General features: G+C 42.4%; 1 protein-coding gene across 1 annotated transcript in view; it reads right to left on the bottom strand.

Annotated features, from left to right (window-relative positions):
• Window positions 1-24,378, bottom strand: part of CCNL1 (cyclin L1) — a 180,675-nt gene that overhangs the window by 38,841 nt on the left and 117,456 nt on the right. Inside the window, exons 8-9 of the mRNA XM_044070486.1 lie at window positions 22,590-22,728; window positions 9,197-9,302 (exon numbers count right to left, since the gene is read on the bottom strand). Coding sequence (XP_043926421.1) covers window positions 9,197-9,302; window positions 22,590-22,728 — 245 coding nt within the window. The remainder of the gene's footprint in view (window positions 1-9,196; window positions 9,303-22,589; window positions 22,729-24,378) is intronic.

Here is a 24,378-nt window from a genome sequence, read left to right as displayed (position 1 = left end):
GAGAACGAAAGTATTTAGCTACAAAAACAGCCCGATGACAAATAGTTCGGGCGTTGAACAAGGCACAAAACTGACAGCGAAGGACATCGTGGTCTGGGCCTAAACAGGCAACGCAGTAAGAATGAAAATCTCTATAGGTATTTGCTGGGCAAGACAATTATTAATTTTTTCTGACATCGGTTAGAGCAAGAAAAAAGGATCCCCAACGGGGTACTTTTAGAAGACTTCAGGTCTGAAACTCCAAAATGAAAATTTCAGGAGTTGGACAATCTGCTCTTGCGAACTGCTTCTGCTTCAGGCACCGCACGGCAAGAAAGACTGATGTAATGGCGTCGGCTGCATGTTTTTTACCCCTGATGACCTGATGTCACGAAGAAGCGACAGCATCCGACGCAGAAAACCCAAGACTCTGGTATTCAGGCCAGGTGAGGGCTACCTGCAGGCAGATAACCCAAATGTGATGACAGCAACATGGAAACACGAAGAACATCAGACTATCCATAAAAATAAAATAAAGCTCATCCGTCCATAATCAAATGCAACTTCGATCCAAGGTTGGCCCCTCATGCCACTAATGGAGAGAGGCAGCTCCTAAATGCTGCATCCCTTACATGGGTCCCTCTCAATTTATTTATTTTTATTTATTTATTTATTTATTTAAATTTGTTGCCCGGGAGTGTCCGACTGGACGTGGGTCCATTTTCAGCAGAGGCCCGGGGAGAAAAGCTCCACAGTAAAATAAACAGACAGTAGTTACATTAGATTACATAGTGATTAACAATTTAACATAGAAATTACTTACAACATATTTACAGATGAAGAACATAGTACATCAGTAGACAACTAGAATCTTGATCTGTGAAGTACATAACAGGCATTAACAAATGTAACAATGAGAAGTTCCTACTGTATAATAAGTACTAGGCTTATGAGCATCTGAGCTTGCTATCAAGGTAGTTAGTGGAGGTGAAAGGTAGTAGTTGGATGGGGTGGATGATATTAGAGTGGGAGTTGCAAGGGCATAGCCAGCATGTTTTTAGGTGTGCTTTTAATAAAGTTTTGAAGTTGGTGCATGATGGTACGGAGGTAATTGCGGGTGGGAGTGAGTTCCATAATTTGGCTATGGCGCAAGAGAATAGTGCTTCACCAGCAGAGTTATTGGCTTTAGTGATCTGCAAGTGATTTTTGTTGCTGGATCTTAGTGGTCTGGTGGTGCGATAGGGTTGGAGTAGATTTTGGAGGGATGGGACATTTAGTGGATGGTTTACTAGTTTGTGGGTGAGAGTTGATACCACTGAAGGAGGTGAGGGAGTTCAAGCCAGCCCAGTTCAGCAAGGGAGAGACAGTGGTGACTACGGTAGGATGCCCCTGTGGCGAATTTTGCGATTTTGTTGTAGCAGGTCTCTAGCTTGTTTAGATCACATTGCCTTAGGTTGGTATATACTGGAGAGGCATAAAGTAGGGTGGAGATAAGGTGGGAATTTGCTATTGAAATCTTTGCTGCTTTGGTGAGAAATTGTTTATTTCTGTATAATGCTCCTAGTTTTTTGTGGACTTTTTTTATGGTCATGGATATGTGAATGTCAAATTTTAGTTTATTGTCTATTTCCACTCCTAGCAATTTGGTGTGTTCAGTTGGGTATATAGTGGTGTTGTCTTTTGCTGTGATGTTAAAGTGAGAGTTGTTTTGAGTATGTTTGGTGGGTTGGAAGAGGAGTAGTTTTGTTTGGGTTGAGTATTAAATGGGCATCGGATAACCATGTTTCAACAGAGGAAAAGGCTTCCTGTGTGACTTTTTGCAGTTTGGGTAGGGACTGGGCTGAGCAGATGATGGTAGAGTCATCTGCGTATTGGATGAGTGTGCCATGTTTGGTGGCAGAGGCTAGATTATTGGTGTAAACAGAGAAAAGTAGGGGTCCAAGGATGGATCCTTGGGGAACCCCTATGGAGACAGGTAGTTGGGGAGATATGTCATTCTGCCATACAACGGATTGTTGGCGGTCAGACAGGTAACTCTGAAACCAGTTGGTGACTGATTGCGAGAAGGATAGGTTATTGAGGACAGAGATAAGTTGTTTGTGTGGGACCATGTCAAATGCTTTAGATAGGTCTAGGAAAGTAGCAGAGGAGAGATAGCCATTGTTTTTATGCTGAAGGATAGTGTTTGTAAAGGAGAGTAAGGCAGTGGTGGTGCTATGGTTTGGTCAGAAACCATGCTGAGTACTGGAAAGGAGGTTGTTAGTAAGGAGGTAGTGTGAGACCTGAGAGTGTATGCATCTCTCTAGTATTTTGGAGAGTGGAGAGAGAATAGCTATGGGGTGGTAATTGGTTAGTTCTGCAGAGGGTCCGCCTTTGTGGAGGGGAATTATATGTGAGACTTTCCACAACGTAGGAACATAACTTTCTGACAGAGATCGGTTAATCAAGATGGATACTGGGTAGGCCAGAGCATCAGCTGCAATTTGTAGGTATTCACTTGGGAGGTTGTCTGCTGCCAATTTGGTGGGTTTAAGTTTAGTTAAGAGTTTTTTTTATGTTGGAGGTAGGTACAGGAGAAAAAGAGAAGGCAGTGGGGAGATTACTAGTTGAAGGTGTGGGTTGGAGGGGAGGGGGGTTGTGTTGTTTAGCTAGTGATAGTATGGTTTGGGTGAAGTGTGTGTTGAATGAGGTAGCAATATTTTCTGAGGAGTGAGGGATGTTAGGGGAGGGGTACTGACTTTACCTGGGTGGAGGATGGAGTTTATGGAGGACCAGAATTGTTTGGGGCTGTGTTGTGAGGAGTTTAGGGCAGACTGGTAGTATTGGAATTTGTCCCGTTTATTAGCTTTTGACTCTATTGCGTAGTTCTAGGAATTTCTGTCTAGCTGCGGGGTTTTGGTTTTGCGCCAGTGCTCCCAGGCTTTATCCCAGTTTTCATTTCTGACTTAGTGGTTTTCTGTAGCCATGGGGAGGGTTGTGCTTTGGTTCTGGAAAATCTTATGGGGCATGGTAATTAAGGATGTTCAGGAAGGTAGTATTAAAAGATTCAACTGCGTCATCTAGACTGAGGTACTTTAGAGCATGCCAGTTACATTCTTTCAGGGATGAGATGAATGTGAGTGGGTTAAAGTTTATTTTTACGTATTTGACGATAGATGACAGGTTTAGCTTGGTACAGGTATTTTTGAGTAGGAATGTTGGGGAGTGATCACTGAGGCTATCTGAAAAGCAGCCTGTTATATATGACTGGGGTTCTTACTGACTAGTATCCAATCCAGGGTAGAGTGCTTGCTGGAGTTTTATTTATCCTTGTTGGTGACTGGACTAGTTGGGTGAAGCCATGAAGGTGTACATGATGGGTTGGATTGTTGCCAGAACAGGATTGCCAGTCAATATTGAAATCACCTAAGATGATAGTTTCTTGGGGAGATGGTGGGTAGACCAGCTGAGGAGGTTTTCTAGTGGAGGGATGTTTTGGCCAGGTGGGAAGTAGCATCCAATTATGTTGATGGTTTTGTTTCGGTTAATTTTGAGGTTGGTATATATTATTTCTTCATTGCCTATTTGTGAAGCTGATGATTTTAAGATCTGGATGTTTAGATGTTGTTTAAATATTATAGCTACACCACCTCCTTTTTTGTTTAGCCGGTCTACTCTTAGTATGCCGTAACCTGTAGGGAGTATTTGCTCACTGGTAATGTGAGGTTTTAGCCAGGTTTCTGTCAGGACGACTATATCTGGGGAGTATAAGTCTATGGTGGCATGGAGTTCATGGACTTTGTTGGATATACTTCTAATATTTAGGCTTAGTAGAAGGAAGTCACTTGGCTTTCTATTGGCTGTAATATGGGAGAAGTTGTGATTTCTAGTCTGATTATGAGGATTGGGGTTGGAGATGGTAGGGCCAGGGTTGGGGTGGATGTCTCCACTTAGGGCTAGTTTTGATATGCATAAGATTATTAGTTTTCTCAGTTTTTGAATGTGTTTGTTTATAAGGGAAATTTGATGATTGTTCTCTGTGGGTAATAGGTATGGTGGGAGGGTTACTATGTTAAGTTGTAGGGATGCTTTACATTTGAGTAATATAGTTGGTAGAATATATGTGGGGGGTGCATAGGGATGGTTCTTGAGCTGGTGGGAGGTGAGCTGAGTATGGGTGATACATGGGTGGTGGTGTGAGTAGTAGTACAGTGGTAGTAGTTGAGTGGGGGAATGATGGAGCTTTGGTAGGATGTAAGATGTGCAAGGAGAGTGCATGCAGTGAGCAAAGGAAAGGTATGCTTGTACATGTCAGTTGAGGAGGTAGTGTTGGGTTAGCGCTGTGGATGGCTATTGGAAAGATGGGAGGGGTTTGAGTGCAATAAAGGTGGGACCACTGGGGGCGGGAGGGAATAGGGGGCAGGGCGGGGAGCGAAGCGGGTAGAGACCCTGTTAGGTTCCTGTATGAGGGGCTGGAAACAATCACAAAGCAAGACAAGTATGTGTTAAGAACAATCACAACTGACCAAGGACTGCTCTGAAACTGTAAGTCTTTTCTTAATTTCTCAGGTGGAAAACCAGGATAACCTTGTACCAGTAGGCTACTGTGGTATAGTTTAAATAAACAAACACACAGTATTGATCAGTTATTGATACTATTTGCTAACAGAAGGGAATAAGAGAAAGTGGAAGATGTGTGTGTGTGTGTGTGTGTGTGTGTGTGGTGGTGGTGGTGGGGGGGGCTGCTTACAGCCAAAGCACAGTGCTCTCCAGGGGAAAATGAAGACTGGCTCAAACAGTTAGACACATACTCAAAGTTAACTGTAGCTGTTTGCAGACAGTTCAGACCAGGACTGCACTTTTCTTATAGGAATGTTAAAGGTGGTACCGGAGTTGAATACTTAAGAGTGGTGTTAGGTTGGAGAGACAATGAGCCTTCATGGGGCCTGTAGCAGAGTGGATTGTAGTTTTACAAATATCTATGGAATGATCACAGTTATTCTCACAAGGGCTAATATACAATTATCAGCCATGGAACAGGTAAGACCAATCAAAAAATGTTAATTCAAGCACTAAAAGGGAACTGGCTAAGCTTAAAATGTCTAAGTGAAAATATGTTGTGGCAGTAAATAAAACTGCCCTTTTTAGATTACCAAGTGCCCCTGTCACCCTCAGCCCCCCACCCCCAGTCTTCAAAAGATTCCGGCGCCTATGGGACCTCTCCAAACATCTGCACCAACTGGAAAGGCCACTGAAATACCTCACAAAGAGAAGCCATGGCCTCCCAACACCTGTCCTATGCAGACGAGCTCAAATCACTATCATTCTACTCGGTATTGTACAGACTGCTCACGGGTGATCTGTGTCTCGCCTACAAGGCAATCTCAGACCCTGCCCAACTAGAGATGCTCCATATCCATTAATCTAACTCCTCATGCACTACCTACTCAAAAGGCCTGAACCTAATATGTGACATTAACAAAACCTGCTGGAGAGACAGGTTTGTCTCCCAGAGGCTGCCCCTTCTCTGGGACAGACTTCCCATGCACGTCAAAAAGAGCACCTCGCTGACCCTCTTCAAGTGCAACCTTGATGAGTGGATGGGAAACCACAAATTCATCCCTGGGTTTCCACCTGTGTCCCTCACTGACGGGAGCAACAGGTGCTGACGGAGGTTTCTTTTTGGGGATAAACTCTTGGCTAGGCTTGTAAGGGCCCCAGAGCCATTAGCCTAGTAACCTTCTATGATCCTAAAAATCTTCCATTTGTAAACACAGGATTTTCTTGCATCACATTTGCCGACTTCCTTCAAGGAGGAGGAGTCAGAATGGAGTAGAACACAGCACCTTGCACTATTACTCTCAGTAAGGACTTGTTCAGAGGCAATATAAATAAAGAGTAATTAGGAGCCATATCTATGACTACCCCTAGAAAAATTGGGGAAATTGGAGAGCTTAAAGGTCTTTGTCAATTTACAGTTAATCTACGGAGATACATTTTAGGAGTTATTTAACAGCTCTCATTTTTGCCACCATCAACCATCCAGACACAGATCAGGTTTTGCTTTCTGTGGTGTGCAAACACTGAAGCTATACATTTACTAAATGCTCTGGGGGCTATACATTATAAGGGGGTCATACTGGAATACAAGGATTAGCATCTCCCTTATCCAAAGGCTGCTTGCTCTTCTAAAAAAGGGCTTTAGTTACCATCTTGTTCGGAATTAAATCATTTGCAGATCTTTGATTTAAAACTGGTCTTTAAATCTTGTTCTTGATTTCTGTAATTAAAAGTCTACAAACTGTACATTATGACTTGAAAGTTACTTTAATGACAATATATCTTCAAACTATCGATGACTGATATAACTAATAAGGCTACAGCTGTGGAACAAACAGCATCCAACGCTTTGAAGATCTGCAGCATAACCATACTAGATTGTCGGCAGCTCCCTATCTTGCATGAACAGGCCTCAAACATGCTTCTTCGAGAATGGCAAAGAGAAAAAAAGGGGCACCATCATTATAAATTGCAAGCGTCTACATCACTATATGCATACATTAGAAAACTACACTACTCAGGGTAGTAGCTAAGCTCCTCATTCTTGTATATTACTGCTAATTAAACTGATATTAGCTCGAGGCACTTGCTGATTTTATGAGTTGGATATATATATATATACTTGCCTTATATTACATTGTAGACTTTAATCTTCGCCAAATGGTAAAGATGAAAGAGTGCAGCTTTCCCACCCTGTTAACTGCAGACTGGAAAATACTATTGCACGTTTAAGGGCAGATGCGCCTATACTACTGAATATTTGGCATTTAAAACATTCAGAAAAGTGCAGCAATGGCACTTTCCAATGAGCCCAACAGCAACATTTCAATCGAAGGATTCCCATGGGCAGAGAGAAAAATTCCAAGACACCTATAAAGAGAAGCTACTCCTTAAAATCACCAACTCCCAAAACTCCCAAAACTCAGCTGAAGACTCATTTACCCATTGTGTAGCTAGTCTCTGAACACCCTTCCAAAAACTCTCATGCTTTCAAAACTCACCTTATGGAGCACCTGGTAAACTGGATTTGTTGCTAGTATTCCCAGGATAGTTACCAGCCTTAGCTTCATCACACCTTGGCATCTCTCCCCCCACTATCCAAAAATTACACTACATATCCAAAACTCCTCCCCTACTCTCCCTCCTAACATCCCTAGCACCTTATAATCCCCACTATATTACATAACCAACCCCATCTCCTACCACTCCAAAACGTATACTCGTTTCTAACATCCTCAGTATAGTACTACTGACACTAAACAGAATTCTGACAATCTAAATTCCTCTACTAGCACATTTTATTACCTTTTTAACTATACTCCAACTTTCTGCATCAAGTAAACAGTAGCTCTAACACGACAGTACATTTTCATTACAAATCACTTCTGTAGTTGTGAGTTTTACAATTTATGCCCATGTACTCCAATATCTTATGTATGGTTAACACCATGTATGGATTGCATGTAAAATTGTATGTTGGGAGGGTGGCCTAATGGTTAAGGAGTTTATCTTACAAACACAAGGTGCAGAGTTTGAGTCTCACAAGGGATACCTGGCTAAGCTTAAAATGACTCGCAAGCTTAGTACGAACCTATGACACTTTTCTCCCTGGGCCTCCACGGAGAAGGGCTCACCACGCCCAGTCGGACTTCCAAAGTAAATATAAATTAAAAGAAAATACTTATAATAATAATAATAAAAAAAAAAAGAGTTACTTGTAAGTGTTGACAACCTAAATTGATTACCACGATCACCCGAGTGAAGAAATCTCTAAAATGACTCGCAAGCTTAGTACGAACCTATGACACTTTTCTCCCTGGGCCTCCACGGAGAAGGGCTCACCACGCCCAGTCGGACTTCCAAAGTAAATATAAATTAAAAGAAAATACTTATAATAATAATAATAAAAAAAAAGAGTTACTTGTAAGTGTTGACAACCTAAATTGATTACCACGATCACCCGAGTGAAGAAATCTGAAGAACTTGTCAGCAATAATGAGTCCCCATACAGACAAAATTACTCAGGTCCTTATGTGGAAAATAAAGCAGTTAAGATTTGAGAAAACCAAACTGCTGCTAGCATAGCTTGCCCAATGCAACACTGTTGCTAGATCATTATAAGACTTCAAAGGGATACCCAGCAGAGCGGAACAGTAAATACAAAGTTTTGAAGATAACGACAAAGGTGCTACAAACTGTCTAGGAAGCATTTATCCATTAAGGTGGGAAAGAATGTTCTTTTCATTGATTGCAAATAATGGGAATTTGTGAATCATGACTGGCTGCCATGAGTATGGCTTCAAGCAGAGCAAAACTGCGACTAAGTTTACCTTCTCCACAAAGATCTTGAACCGCTCCACACACTAGGAACACTGTACAACCAGCACTTTGTCAGAAGTTAGGGAAAAAGCACAAGGCTTTCCTTAATCCGTCAGTGGCAAGGCCCTGGCACTTTTAGCAATGCTTCATGTTGTGCTCTTCTACAATACAAATATACTGTAGTGTCAGCCCTGGTTTACAGTGTGGCAATCAATGACCACTCAGAAATAGTGAAGTGTTTTATGCACTGGACGCTGGATAAACATTAGGATACAGAACCAAAACGCATAAGAAACAGAAATGAACTACATGGCGCAGGGCTGATTGCAAATTGTCCTGTTAAGGAACACAGCAAGTGCAACAGGAAAGGGGCATATTACCCCCCCCCCCCCAATGCAGTAAAACAAAAAAATTCAGAAATGTCACAAGCAGTTTATACTTGAAGTTACCCCTAAAATTTTTCATGTCCTACATTAACTTCACATACTTATGCCAGGGATGAAAGTTAGTATTGTTGGAATAAACAAGTCCAAGCAAACCTCAAGGAAAACATTAATGGTATAAACAGCAAACATTACAAGTTGGGAGAGTTCTATCTGAAAGATGCCTGTAAGTCTTTAGCATTCTTCATTAATGGCAATAAGTTATTCAAAATATTGGGAAATTGATGCAAACCTGAATGAGGGAGGGGTTGGCAATCAGGCTTTGACAGCTGAAAGTACATTATTTTTTTGATGCAACTATTATATACCTATGACCACTGCACAAGTCACTTATTTAAAAACAAACAAAAAAAAAGTCACAAGTTCTACTATACAATCCCAAGTCTACGGTGGCAGTATTCAGTAAGATTACTCACCCATTGTAGGGGCTCTTTGAGTTCTGCAGTTTGTCTTCTTGTTCTTTAACATTTTTTACATTCTGCGACTCTGGGGTACTCTCTATTTTTACTTCTCTTGGAGAGGCTTAAAATCAGAAATAAATGCACACATTATTCACAAATTTTGAACTACAAATTTGAAAAAAAAAAAAAAAAAGACAGCATTCTTAATCTTTCCAGTTTGAACATACATAGCTATAACATACTGTCACTTAAAGCAATTAAGGTGCAACCTTTGTAACTCAAACGATTATACAAATTTAGTAAAGTCAAGCTTGGGTAAAGTGACACAGTGAGCAGTTCTTTCACCTTACAGCAACAAGTTCGATGCCAATCCTCAGCTGGGTGGTTTTTGGGCACAGTCTACCTCTCCTCCTGCAAACACATGGGTTTTATCTAGTTACTGTGGTCTCCTGCCACATCCCAAAAGACATGCAGTATGTGATGAAGTCTAAATCACATGGGATCATCCATTACCAAACACCTCAAAAGATAGATGTGAGAAAACCAGATAGAGTGGTCCATGAAAAGAAGACAAAAGTAGCATTGATCATTGAATTCGCTACACCTAGTGACTACAGTGTCTTGCATACACAGAGACACAAAGTCATAAAATATCAGGATCTGAAGGGAGAAACGAGAGCAATGTGGAAGAAAGATACCCAGACCATTCCAGTAGTAGAAAGAGCAACGGGTCTTACAAAAAAGAATCTACAATCGTATTTGGATATTTTACGAATACATGCAACTCCGTATGAATTGCAGAAGGAGTCATTACTAGGCACACTGTGGATGCTGCGAACACCACTTCTGACTAACCTCAAAGACTGAAACAATACTAATTTTATGAACTTTAAAATCATATTTTGGCTTAAGGTCCATTCCTGTCAAGGTATTAGAAACCCAAAAAGAAAGGTGGACTGGTGACAGCACTTATGGCATATGAAAAAAAGACCCAGCAATCTCCTTCCAATCCGTACTTGTAAGTACTCTATGGATGGTAGAAGCTGTTCACGGGGTCACTATGCAAGTCAGATGTATGTCTTGACAGCAGTGGGTGCACAAGGCCCAAAGCAGAAAAAAAAAAAAAAAAAAAAAAAGTAAAAAAACAAAGAGGTGCACACCTCGAAGCAGGCTAAAAAAATGCCTATACTCTTTATATGACAAAGAGAAAGTAATACACGCAGTAGAAACATTTTTCAAAATGTTAGTCAAACGTACCGCTGAGAAAAACAAAATAAAGCTTTGCTTGCTCTGATATTTGTAGTGAGGAAGAAATGACGGTCCAATAGGGAAATGACTAGATACACGACTGAGTGGGTTTAACCTTGGCAGCTCTAGGTGAAAATTAAATTGTTAATTTTGTGTTTAATTTTGGCTTTCTGGAAACCTGTTCAAGAATCCACCATAGTTCATGCTTTGGCATCTTTTTCCAGAAGTCTCTACAGTGGTCATTTATACTTGTTAGAAAAATGTGTAATAGTAATATGCATGCTTAGTGCATTCGAGGGTTAAAAGGGTTAATACATTTATTCTGTTCACACTGCATGAATCTGCACAGCTATTACAAACTTAACAAGAAGCATTTCATTTCTGCTAATGTCATGAAACTTCGATATTAATTTCTGCTTATGCTATGAGAAAGTACGTAGCTGCTAGAAACTTTGATAAAGAAAACAATAGATGCTTGAAAGTATAAACCATAGTCAGCATTACTTGTACCAAAGCTAGAAATGTACCTTGAATCTAGACAAAATGTAACACACGTACTTTTCTAATACAATTGAAGAATTGAAAAGTTAAAATGGGCTAAAATAAGCCCAAGGCCAGGTTGTTTTATTCAAAATGTTTTGCAAGCTAGCAAATAACCTAACCTAGTCAGCAATAAGTTAGTAACATTTTCTGTAAAACATACAGAAAGCTGTGTCTAACTACGTCAGCAATAGAATAGTAACATTTTGTGTGTGACAGGAAGAGAACTGTAGAAGAATAACATACTAATCACCAGTAATTCAGACAAACCTTGTGCCTACATGCTTTGTCTCCTTGCTGCAAGTAATAAAGGGTGCCTTGCTTGAACCTAACGTGAATTGGTCTTTGAAGTTTTTTCCTTTGACAATACTGCTCCCCTCTTAATTTTTGCAGTAGGTTTTACTCCCCTTAAACTGCTTGGATGGTCTGGCTGGGAGGGGGGGTTGCAATTCTCAGCCAGGCAAGTCTTCTTGTCAATGAAACCCAAACCTGCTGCCCTACAAGACACATCCACAGCCAGATGTTATTTGCCACTTCGGAAGAAATGTTGCATAATTCAATCACTCAAATTTCTCATGGTATTGCAGACATCCATTATTCTTTAACTGAAACGAATGTGCTCCTTGGTATACAAACGTGCAACTCTGGCAGGTCACAGCCCTGAAAGCTAGGATGGCAGAGGTGTAGACTTGCTTCCCCAGGACTAAAGAAGGCAAAATCCTCCTCAACCCTCCCAGGATATCATGTCCAGAAAAGCAACAAAATATTTTGGAAGATACTGGCAGGAGTCCACAATTCAAAAATGGTCTGCTTTTGTCAAATCAGGGGACAGTCTGGCTTCAAACGTGCCCCACTAAATGCATCAGTCTTGATCACTGTAGAAATTGCTGTATTAAGACACTAGTATGCTTAAGACACTAGTATGTTTAGAAGATCTTTTACCTCTTCTGGACATGGCAGATCTTCAAATACTGCCATATACAACAGTCTGCAGGGAGTACCACCATATAAGAAATCCTCTGTCAGTAAGGCACAAATTAAGGTGGACACAAAAGGGGGAAGACATTTGGTCCACCCTTACTTTATTCCGTAGTAGAGGTGGATTAATGGAAGACCCTGACAGCGACTGAGACGACTGCTGGTTCTTTCAGGGATCAAGATCTGTGGAAGCCAGTGAAGTAGGAAGGGATGAAGGGCCACCTAACTCAAGCGGAGGGAAAAGAGTGACCATCCCAAAACTTACACAGATGCCAAAGACCTCAGTCTTAGAACCCAGGAAGCCCTCAAGCACAGACACTGAGGGGATACTTTTTTCACCCTAAGAAATCAAGACATGGGTGTCAGTAATAGATGTCAGTGGGGGTGTCTTAGACTGATGATTGGCAGATTTCTGCTGGGGGGAGGGGCAGTTATGAGGATGTTGCAGCCTCTAGAGGGTTTATGCAAGAGGCCTTGGCTCCACCTGCAAACATTATGGTTCAAGGCTACAAAAGTAGCACACTGAAGTAGAGCTCAAAAACATGCCTTTGGTTAGCTGAATGGTTATCTCCTCTCCCACCCTTCAATCATTCTCTTTGGCTCTGCAGTACATTCACAGCACGCTTGGCTGATGCCATGGCAATCTTTGCAATGTATATACACTTTGCTGAATCAAGCAGTCTGGAAGAGTTTTTCTTTCCTGCTGAAAGGTGTTCTAGTTGAAATGAGCACAGTGAGAAAGGACAGATGTAGTGAGTTAGAACTTACCATAACTGCAGATATTAAGTAGATTCACTACTGCAGTATGGGCTTTTGGATTTCTTGCTCGGAGGCTGGAACAAATACCAGAGCTCTCCCTTTCCCTTCTTTAGTCAAAGGGACACCCACCCATCTGATATCATAATGTTTGTTGTACACTGGGTAGCGGGCTGATGCAATCTTCAGGGTATGTTTGCCATAGACCATAACTGTTTCCATGAGGTCGACAGCACGGCCTATTCTGTGCCAGGTGGTTAAAGGGCATATGGAGGAGGATCTAAAACAAACAGAAAAAGAATAGGGTATCTACTTCAACCCTAAGCATATGTCAGGGAATGGAGGGAGGGAACTCTTACTGCAACAGTGAATATACTAGTATGGTAAGGCCTAACATAACTGCACTATGTACTTCATAGTTCAGTGGTGCAGTACTGGCTCCTGGGATGACTCCCAGGGATACCCAATGTTGGATAGTTGGCTTGTAACAGGAGCACAGAACTGAAACACCTGCAAGATGGCAAAGGAAAACCTTGTCACAGCCCTGGACATGATTCCCTAATTGCAAAGCCTGGCAAATCTGTGGAATGATGAGTAGGCTACTGCTTCGACTGCAGATACACCCACAGAAAACTCTTGAAACCTCTCCCAGGAAACTGTGGTGGTAGACGTGGCACTAGTAGAGAGAATCTTAACAGAAACAAGGACATTTTCTCCTCGGAGCAGGTAGCAAAAAGGAAACCATCCATTAAAGTAATTGTTCCATCTGTTAACAGGTCTGCCTACTTTTCCCTTTGCAAAAGGGATAAAAAGTTGGGTCTATCTGAATTTGTTTTATCCAGGTAAAAACCTTGAGTTCAACCACCCCAATTGGCATGAATTGCAAAGGTGACACTGTCCTTACGCAAGGTCAAGAAATGTTCTCTAGACCTTCAGAGCTACAAGTAGCTCAGAGCTCTGTCTAGCAGAGAATACGTCTACCAACAAGGCAGCTTTATATTTCATCACCTTGATGAAAGTTGAGGTAGATGGTTCAAAAAGACTACCACAGTTAAGTTTTCTAGTACAAAGTCAGGGACTCCAGGGAGGAAATAATTCCTTTAAGGAACTGCTTCAGAGGAAACCACTAGTAAGCTAAGGACGCAACTGCTCACAAACTACTGGCTAAAGCATGCACCCTGACACACACACACACACACACACACACACACACACACACACACACACACACACACACACACACACACACACACACACTATATAGTGTAAAGGAGTTCTAGATCACTCACCCTTGTCAGTCTGAAGGAACTCCAGCTGGGATATATGACAGACACCTAACGTGGTACAGAAGGTCTACAAGCTGGGGCACCACAAGAGTTTTCTCTTGCAAGATTCAGCAGGAGGGAGAACCAGTGCTGACTGGGCCAGAATTGTACACCAGTGCTGCCTGGATCAGAGGGGTACTATCAAGATCATCCTTAGTCTGTCCTTGCTTACAACTTGCAATATCCTAGAAGGGAAGGGACAGCATAAAGAAACAAGCCTGTTTAAGGAAAGGCATTTGCAACCCAGATGAGATCTTGTTGGAGAACTTCGTCAGCAGTTTGTTTTCTGCAGAAAGGTGTATCCATTTCTGGCACACTCCATTTATGGACTAAATCCAGAAAGACACTTTTTAAAAAATGTCTCTTCACTGGGGTCCGTCTTCCAAGGCGCACTCTTGCCAGGAATGTACTTGCAAGTAGAGTTAGTACACAAGCCTGGGCCACCTTTGACACTTTTAATGCTTGGCTGTAGAGTGAGTGAGTGTCCCACCCTGTTTATGTACCAAAAGACTGGCATTGTTTGTCATGACGCTCAGGAGCCTTGGCCTCCAAGTCTGAAGGCCATGTTGGCCTGGATTACATCAGCATTTCCTTTATGTGCCTCCTGTACATCAGCTTGTCTGAGATGTCCAGGAAGCTCAGACCCCCTGAAATGTGCCCCCAAATAGTATCTCAATCTTTTGTCAGCATCTGAAACAATGTCTACATCCTGGAGGGTACTCCCTCATCGAGCAATATATATATACTCTTGTCCACAATGCAAGGAAGCAATGGGATTTTGTTTGTAAGGAGAAGAGATGCTGGCACCACCTGATCTGAATCAAACAGCACTCGAGGTGACCAGAGTGGCTGGAGTCAGATGGGATTTCTGGAGATTTAGGGATAGATCTACCCCCTGAAGGCAGTCCATAGTAACTTGCATGTTTCTCTGGATCTCCAAAACAAAGGGAGCTAGACACCAGCATTCATAGGTTGGTACTGGGCTATCTGCCCGAAGGCATACATTAGCCCAGCCACGTTGTGTGGTATTCACCGCCCCTTTAGTAGTTCCCTAGACCCTTGTACTAGCAGCTAGTACCCTTGACCCCTATCTAGTAGTGCTGTTGGTGTGATCCTCGGTGTGAACTTTCCGTTACCCATTCACTCATCAAGGTTTCTCTTGAAGAGTGATAGTGAGGGGCTCTGTCTTATGTAGATCGGGACCCTGTTCCATAGTAAGGGAAGTCTCTGCGAAGGGAATCTATCCCTCCAGCATGTTCTATTCATTGTTGTGTTGAGGTTTAGAGCGTGTAGCTCGAGTAGATTTGGTTTTGCCAAGATGGAGCATGTTCAACAATTCTGGGTTGGACATGGCTCTGTACGTTAGACAGAGATCGCCTCCGAGAAAGCGGTATGCAACAGAGAACAGTCTTAGCTTTTTCAATTGTGCTGCATAGGGCAACTGTTTGAGGCCAGTAATCCTCTTGGTTAGGTACCTCTGTGGTCTCTCCAGCTGCTGGAGATGTCTAGCCAGGTACATTCCAATTGATGCTTTGTACTCAATAATGGGTCTGATGAGGGAGTAGAGGGGCACCATTACATCCTTAGATCTTGATGCGAACCCTTTCGTGATCAGATGGGTCACATAGAAGGATTTTCTAACCACTTTGTCAACATGGTTATCAAAGGAAAGCTGACTATCTACTTGGGTCCCTACATCCCTTATTTCTTCTTCAGATTTCAGGGGATTCATCTAGTTAAGGACAAGTGTACTCCCTTTTTATGCAAAAATCTGGCTGATGACCTTTTATTCACCAAAGGACTGATTAACAGTACGGTATCCGCTGGGGCCTAGGTGAGGAGAATAAATCTCAGGTGTTCAGTCCAGCCAAGGCAGGAAATCCCAAGTTTTATTACTGCAATAGTGAAGCACAATCTTCTTCTTTCGGCTTTTTCCCGGTTAGGGGTCGCCACAGCAGATCACCTGTCCACTCATGACTGGCAGTGGAGATTTTACGGTGTTGAGTTGCCAGCCCAGCGCCCAACCTTCCACAGAAGGCACACACATGCACGCACTCATGCCTAGGGCCAATTTAGAGTGTCCAATCCATGTACAGCATGTCTTTGGGATGTGGGAGGAAACCGGAGCACCCGAAGGAAACTCACGAGACCACAGGAAGGACATGCAGACTCCACATAGAAGGCACCCCAGCCGAGGATCGAACCAGAGAACCTCTTGCACAGTGAAGCACAATAAACATATGGAAAAAAAAAAAGAAGTTATGTACTTACCATAACGTTCCATGCGAGTTGTTCATCTCGCCTTCATTCTTACAAATGAGTTCGGAGCCGAACCATCAGCTACGAGTCGGACACTTTCACAAGCTCAAGGTTTTAGAGTAGCTCGAGGCCAAGTACTTATCCTATGATGCTCTCTATCTCACCTCAGATCTAGTTTGCTGATCCCAGCATGTAAAAACATGACAACACATAAAAGGCACTCCAGCCAGAGTAAGAAACCTAGAACAAGACCCACCAGGCCGCAAGTCTTACTCGTTCTTCAAGAAACCTGGAGGGGGAAGGAGGGTTGGAATGCAAGAATGAAGGCGAGATGAACAACTCGCATGGAACATTACGGTAAGTACATAACTTCTTTACGTGAAGTTGTTCAATCTCGCCATTCATTCTTGCACATGGGTAGCATCCCAAGCACCCTAATCTTGGGTGGCTCACGGGAGTATATTCCTGAGGACAGTGGAACCAAAGGAAGCCCTGTCCCTGGAGGCCCTATCTACTGTGTAGTGAGTGATGAAGGTTTGCAGCTTAGACCAAGTAGCAGCTGCACATACAGTGTCCAAAGGCAGCCTAGCCGCATAAGCTGAAGAAGTAGAAACAGCCCTAATGGAATGCGCTTTCACACATGTTCTAAAGGTGGATTCACTGAAGAATATGTAAATTTTATGCAGTCAGTTAACCATTTGGAAAGAGTAATTTGGGATACTGGTAACCCTTTTTTAGGTGTCAGCATGAGTTTTTCTGATTTTCTAAATTCCTTTGTTCTGTCCAGACAGAATCTTAATTGCCTGTGAACATCAAGCTTATGCAAGATATACTCCTACTTGCTGGAATGGTTACTGAAGAAAGTTGGGAGTTCAATAGTTCGATTCAGGTTAGTCTCTGAATACACCTTTGGAAGGAAGGGTTAGTCCTCAGTGACACTCGGATGAAACACCAAATATGGGGGGTTGATAGATAGGGCCTAAAGTTCGGACAATCTACATGCCGAGGTAATGGCTACCAAGAAAATTGTTTTCCAAGAGAGAAATTTTAAATGGCAGGATGATGCAGGCTCAAAGGGAGGAAGAATAATCTGTGACAGCACAAAATTCAGATTCCAGGGAGTAAAGGGTTGTCTAACAGGTTGTCGAAGATGAATGGTACCCTTTAAGAAGCCCCTACATACAGTCTGTGAGACAATAGGTTAGAACCTTCAGAACCAAGGTGGAAATTTGAAATTGCAGCCAACTGAACTCTTATAGTGGCAGCTGCAGCACCTTCATGAAAGAGCTTAGTCAGGAATTCCAGAATACTAGCAACTGGGGCAACGTAAGGGTCATTATTATTCTGGGAGGCCCAAAAAGCAAACTGCTTCCATTTGCTGGCATACAACTTTCTAGCGGAATTTTTATGAGAATATAACAAGAATATGCTGTACCTCCGAGGAAAAGTCGTGTGATCCAAGTTGGGAATCGGAGCAGCCAAGCTGTCAATCTGAGGGAATGAAGAGAGGGATGAAGGGCCCCTGACGAATGTGTCAGTAGATCTGGAACTGGGTCCAGAATCCACGGTTCCTCCAGTTGAAAGAGTCGAAGGAAGGGAAACCAAATCGGCCAAGGCCAAAACGGGGCTATTAAAATTACAGTCCTGCTTTCTGTAAAAATTTCGGAATCAGGGGAGTTGGTGGAAAGGCATATAGGAGTCGCCAGGCCAATAATGTACGAGCGAGTCCCTTGGGCTGTCCCCTGGTGGGAGATTCAGGGCAAAGTAACTTCTGCATTTGGCATTCATAGGGGATGCAAACAGATCGCAGCAAGGGTGGCCCCATCTGCGGAATATCATCTCCGCAACCTCATCTTTGAGGGACCACTCATGAGGCATCAGAATGGCTCTGCTCAGTTTGTCCGCAATCACGTTGGATTTCTCCGGGATGTGCATTGCTATCAAAAACCGCCCGGTGGATACAGCCCACTGCCAAATTCTCAAGGCCTCTCGACATAAGGGGTAAGACTTGGTTCCCCCTTGTTTGTTGATATACCAGACCACAGACATGTTGTCGGTCTGGATCGCAATCGCCCCCAGAGGTAGAGAGTCGTGGAAGTACTGCAATGCCAAAAGCACCGCTCTCAACTCCAGGACACTGATGTGCAACTGTGACCGTCTCTGACCAGGTGCCTTGGGCTGTTCTTCCCTGAAAAAGCCTCTCCCTAAAAAAGCCCCCCCCACTCAATCAGGGAAGAGTCAGTGGTCACCGTGGCTGACGGCGGGGGAACAGCAAATGGGCGACCTACTGTTACCTGATGGCTGGTCAACCACCAAAGAAGATCCTTTCTGCAAGAATCTGTAATCATTATCAAGAATGACATCGGAAGTTGTTTGTAAGACCACTGGGTGAAGAGCAACCATTGAAGTATTCTCATGTGCATACGCCCCAGAGGAACTGCTATGAGCGTTGCTGCCATGGTACCTAGTAGTTTCAACACTTGAGAGGCTGGTACTTTTTTTCACGTCAGAAAGTCTGATACCTGGTTTCGAAGAGTGACTATTCTGGCCAATGGTGGTGTCTAAGTCTGCTCCGATAAAGGAGATATGCTGCGATGGTGACAACGCAGATTTGTTGAAATTTATAGTTATTCCTGACTGAGAGCACAGACTGAGAGTGTGATCCCTTGATAGAATTAGTTGATGCCTTGAGGTGGCGGTAAGGAGCCAGTCATCCAGATACAGAAACACTTGGAATCCTAGACATCTCAGGTGAGCCGTAACCACTGCCACGCATTTGGTAAACACTCTGGGGGCTGTTGTGAGACCAAAGGGCAGTGCTCGGAAAGTACAATTGTGTACACTTAACATAAATGTAGATGTTAGAGTGTATTCACTGTTGCAGTCATTACATTTGGGTAATCTGCTGGCAGGTAGCCCTCAGTCGGCCTGATTAACAAAGTCTTGGGTCCTGCGTCGGTTGCTGTCCCCTCTTCCATGACGTCAGGCCGTCAGTGGCATAAAACATGCAGCCGATGCCATTACATCAGTTTTTCTTGCCCCAGATGTCAGGTGCCCCCCAAACGGGGAGCAAAATATATATACAAGTAATTAAAAACACAAAAATATACCTCCAAACAAAAGCAAATACACCAAAAAGGCTTTTAAGCAAAGTAAAAGAAAGATGTAATAGACTCCTGTGGGGGAGTCCAAATGCCTCCTCCTGCAAAGCTTCTCCCTGGGAACCTCATCAGTGGGGGCTTCTGGTGAGGTCTCAGTAGAACATGCGTCACCCAATGGGGTTACCTGAGGCTCTGGGTCTTGACACTTTACAGGGACCTGTGAGGAAGAGGCAGAAAGCGGCACTTTAGGGAAGGAGGAGGAAGGCCCTGATGACATGGGAATCTTGAAAGACATAACCTTCCTCATAGCATCGAAGGCTCCATTACTCCGACGCAAGGAAGCAAACTGTTCCAAAGAAGACGTCAACCTCCCCGGTGCCGACACAGTGGGCTCCGTCCCAGAGGAAGAAGCAGAGCTCATCCGCACCGAAGCTCCGAGAGGAAGGGTCGAACAGACACATCAGTTCAACTCTCCCCCCCGGAGCCTACCAGAGTGTCGGCTCCCAGACTCCTCAAAACGGCACCGAAGTAGTCTGGGTTGACTGAGCACTGGAACAGGCCTCGGCTCCGAAGGATCCACAATCATCAGTTCCCCCTCCCCTCGGTCCAAAGGCTTGGTGGAGTAGTCACAGCAGGTACAATGGTCTTCGGCTCTGAAACCGGTTGGGTCGAAGCAGACAATAATTTGTCCAGTGCCGGGTTTTCAAGAAGCCTCTGCACCACTTGGTCCACATCCACATCGGAGAGGGTTCTCGAAGAACGAGTCGAAGGTATCGAAGAGGTCACTGACTGCAAAATGGGTGACCTCAAGGTTTCGGTGATTGGCTCCGAAACAATGGCTCGGTGCACGGCTCCGAAGACTGCGGAGCCGGCGACCGCACCTTAACAGCAAGGCATGAAGCTGATGACTTAGGCTCCGACAAAGCTCTAGAGGACTTCGACCCCTTTGATGACTTGAAGACTGGTCAGCTTTGTCCAAAGACTCCTGGAAATCTGGTTTCAGCAAACCCCTTGTCCACCAGTTTCCTCCTATGCTCCAGTAACACCCTGCTGCTAAACGAGTGGCAAATGGAGCAATCCTCTTGGAGATGGACTGCCCCAAAACAGTAAAAACAACTGACATGCAAGTTAGTAATTGACATTTTCTGCTCGCACTTAGGGCATTTTTTTAAAACCGGACTTTTGTTTTTTTTTTCTGATCAGCCATATCACAAACAAAAAAGCACCAATCAGAACAGCAAATCTATATAAGCTATGTAAACCATACTCTAATATCAGCTAAAACAGCACACACACAGCAAACGCTAAGCAATCTCTCAGACTAACCACTATTTAACTAACTTTCTAAATCTCTAACTGTTATTGCAGGATAGGGAACACACTGTTAAACAAAAAACACGGCCAACAGGCCTAAGAGCAGCCGCTCTTAAAAGACGAAAATTCTTGTCAAAAAAGGAAAGGGCAAAGCCTAAATGCAAAACCAAGGCTAACTAGCCAAAAACACTCTATTTAGCGAAAATTACAAATATTTTATCAATATTTTAAGGAAAAACAAGCAATACTGGCCCGAGCTCTCTCTCGACCTCCGATGTGTTGCAGTGGTAAACTAGATCTGAGGTGAGAAAGACAGCATCATGGGATAGGGACTTGGCCTCAAGCTACTCTAAAACTTTGAGCTTGTGAAAGCGACAGACTCGGGAGCCAATGGATCGGCTCCGAACCCATGAGTAGGAATGAATGGCAAGATTGAACAACTTCACATCTAGGTTTTCTTCACTTATTTACTAAATAAGAGCTCAAGCTACAGATAATTCTGGGTAATCTATTTCAAAATTAGTTACTACAAAATATACAGGAAGGTATCAGGTTAAGACTATCACCTCAGAAGTGTACAGTTTTAAATTTTGTGGGGTTTGAAAAATTACAAAACTAGTCAGAGCCAGCACAAGGTGTGGTACAGCATTTTAATATACAGAAACATATAGTAACATGGATGAGGGGAAAAAAATCTCAACAACCAAACCAAACCGGTTTCGGCTTAATAGCCTTCTTCAGTGAAAGACAGGACAAAAAGCCCTTCTTATATACATACAGACAGACGCCAAAAGACCTCCTATTGGTTAGTTTAAAGATACTCACTGAGACCAGGAGGGAAAAGCCCCCCCCCCCAGTTTAATTATCCATTTCTTTAACATTTAAAATGTTATGCCAGCCAGATTTATCCCTGCAATTCCCTAATATACAGTCAATAATGGTAAATCTAAATAAAGCAGTATTATGTTCGCAAGTATGTTTGAAAAGGGCACTGGACTGCCTTTTATTCCTTATATCACTCATATGCTCTCCAATTCTAAATATGAGAGGTCTTGAAGTTTGGCCCAAACTTCTGTATATTAAACTGCTATACCACACCTTGTGCTGGCTCTGACTTGTTTTGGAATTCATTTTGGATTACAGAGCCTTTGTACTTGCCGTATGTGCAGGTTGGACTGACTTTGGGTTTGAAAAATTACCCCTAAACTAATCAGTTAAACTTGTACACAGAAAAATCTGTTCACAATTATAAACTTGGTGGGGATTAGCGAAGAAATTTCCACAGCGATCCCTGCTAAATATTAATGAAATTACAACACCCACAAAATTACTCAAAATTGACACTAACTAAAATTGGGACAGGCATTAAATGAAGCAAATTACACAGGTTGGTATTTTAACATGGTAAACCATAAACCAAAATATCATAACTAGGCTCTTGGATACTGTGCAAAATCTCTCGCTTCAAACCGCCAGCCAAAGTATTAAAAACACTAGGAAAAACAAAACAGCAATACAATATAAAAGGCAAGACTGACAGATTTTACTTTTTTCTTTTGGAGGGGGTGTCTTATGCTCTGGTAAACAGACTCGCAATTGGAGAAAAAAAAATAAAGACCATGAATATTGCTCAATTCCAGCTCAATGATGCCATGAAACACTTTAGTACTGGAAACATTTTTAACTAAAAAAATAAATAAATAAAACCCCAAGACAGATTTAACAATCTGGAGAATGATGCTGACAAATGGAGTGATGCTTTGATTAAGTTATTCCTTTACTAATAAATATTATTCACTAGCAATTCAGCAAAATAAAAATGTTTTTAAAACATTTCACAAAAACACAATACTATCCTATCTTCCTGTACATTTTTTATGGACTTACATTGCTTAGAAGCTGGAGAAAAGCCACCTGCAGTAACAGCTGCAGCTCCATCAGGATTTAGGCCTTTTGCCTTCAGTTTTGCCTCCTGCAATACCGCTTTTCGTTTTTCAACTTCTTTCTCTACAAATTCATAATTTGGCTATGAAGGAGAGAAGGATGTAAATAAACATGTTTCATTGCTTTCTTTTCTAAACAACGATGTCAAACTATGCAAGATGCATGCTTCTTTTCATACATCAGGGAAACTTGGTGCACACTAGTTTAAAGTCAGCTGTAACAGGATTAATTACTCGCCTGTCCACTTCCAGCAAAAATTAAACATTAACTATACTACCTCAACAGTAAGGCCAGCACCCTCACCTACAATGTGCTACATGTGTATGCAAAAGGATACACAAACTCCAGCTATATACTGAGAATAACCTATACAACTAATTAATGACAAACTACACACACACACAGAAAAATACCTACCCACAAAATGGGTATCCATCCCATTAAAGTTATGCAAGGTAAGGGGAATTGGTAGAGTGTGGTACATGACCTGTTAATTTTTCAGTGACACAGAAATGATCAAGCCCAATTACCAAAAATTGAAATGGTCAAAACTCCCGAACATCAAAGCACAGCTCTTTACCCCTGAATGTCTTAAAGTACTGCAACTTAAATATCAATGTATCAGGGCAAATTACAAAAAATGTTTTGTTAATGGGGCTTGATTATTTGGTTCAGTCTAAAAAGACTTGTTCTGGCACTAAATCTGACACCTGCTGCAGAAGTATATTTTATATATATTTATTACAGTGACTCACACAAAATAATGTCGCCATTAAAGGTTTATATAACATAACACAGACGCACACAAATCTGAACAGCCTTCAGGTCCATTATTGTGAGGAGACAAATTAAAGGAGGTTCTACAACACAGACAGACAACTTTTAACCAATTTCCCTTCAACCGGAAAAAAGGCAAGACACCTCAGAACATAAAGGCACAAGGCATAATACCATAAGACAAGATTCCACAGGTAGCTCTGTTCTTAAGAGCTCACAAAGTGGAAATTATGCTTAGTAAGAGTCAACTACAGTAAGTACAGCACAAAGCCCCTAAAGCTCTTTTATTCAGAGCTTCAAGAATGGTTCATAGAGCTCTTCCACACACATTTTACAAAAGCAGTCAAGCTTTTGGAGAACTGGACAAGGTACTACGTCAAAAGCTTTTACAAAATGGAATTAAAAAAAATATATTTTGAAAAAAATATTTACATATGGAAGTCACTGGCAGACATGGCCCGATTGTTTTCCTGGGTCACCAACACTCATTTCAGATCCTGAGCACTGAAGAAAAACTCCAAATGACTTTGCACTGAAACTGATGCTCAGCCACAGTGAAAAAAGGATTCATAAATAGTTCCCAAACGCTAATGTTCCAAAAGACAACCATCCTGTACAATGAAATTGTACATGTGCATTAAGCTCCTACAGGGCAATAATATGAAACGAAACATTATCTGATATGCTAGTTGAAGTTACTGTGATCCAGAACAGGCAGAACTCTGGATAAAAGCCCCAGACACTTTTAAAACCACTAAGAAATGAATAAGGCCTATCCCAAAGGAGTCGAGAGACAGAGACTGATCCAAAGAGAGCTGTTTAAAAGGAGAGGTCTACCTATTTCCAGAATGTGGCTGGAAGCCAAGTTGTCTAGAATCCACATTTGTCTGTGATTTTTCTTTTCCCTCTAAATGTGGGAAACCAACTAATCCCAAGGATACATCTGAAGAAATAA

This window comes from Protopterus annectens, chromosome 4.part1 (genome assembly GCF_019279795.1).
Source record: "Protopterus annectens isolate FY-2018-M chromosome 4.part1, PAN1.0, whole genome shotgun sequence".
Taxonomy (NCBI): domain Eukaryota; kingdom Metazoa; phylum Chordata; order Ceratodontiformes; family Protopteridae; genus Protopterus; species Protopterus annectens.
This window is presented reverse-complemented; position numbering and strand designations above follow the sequence as displayed.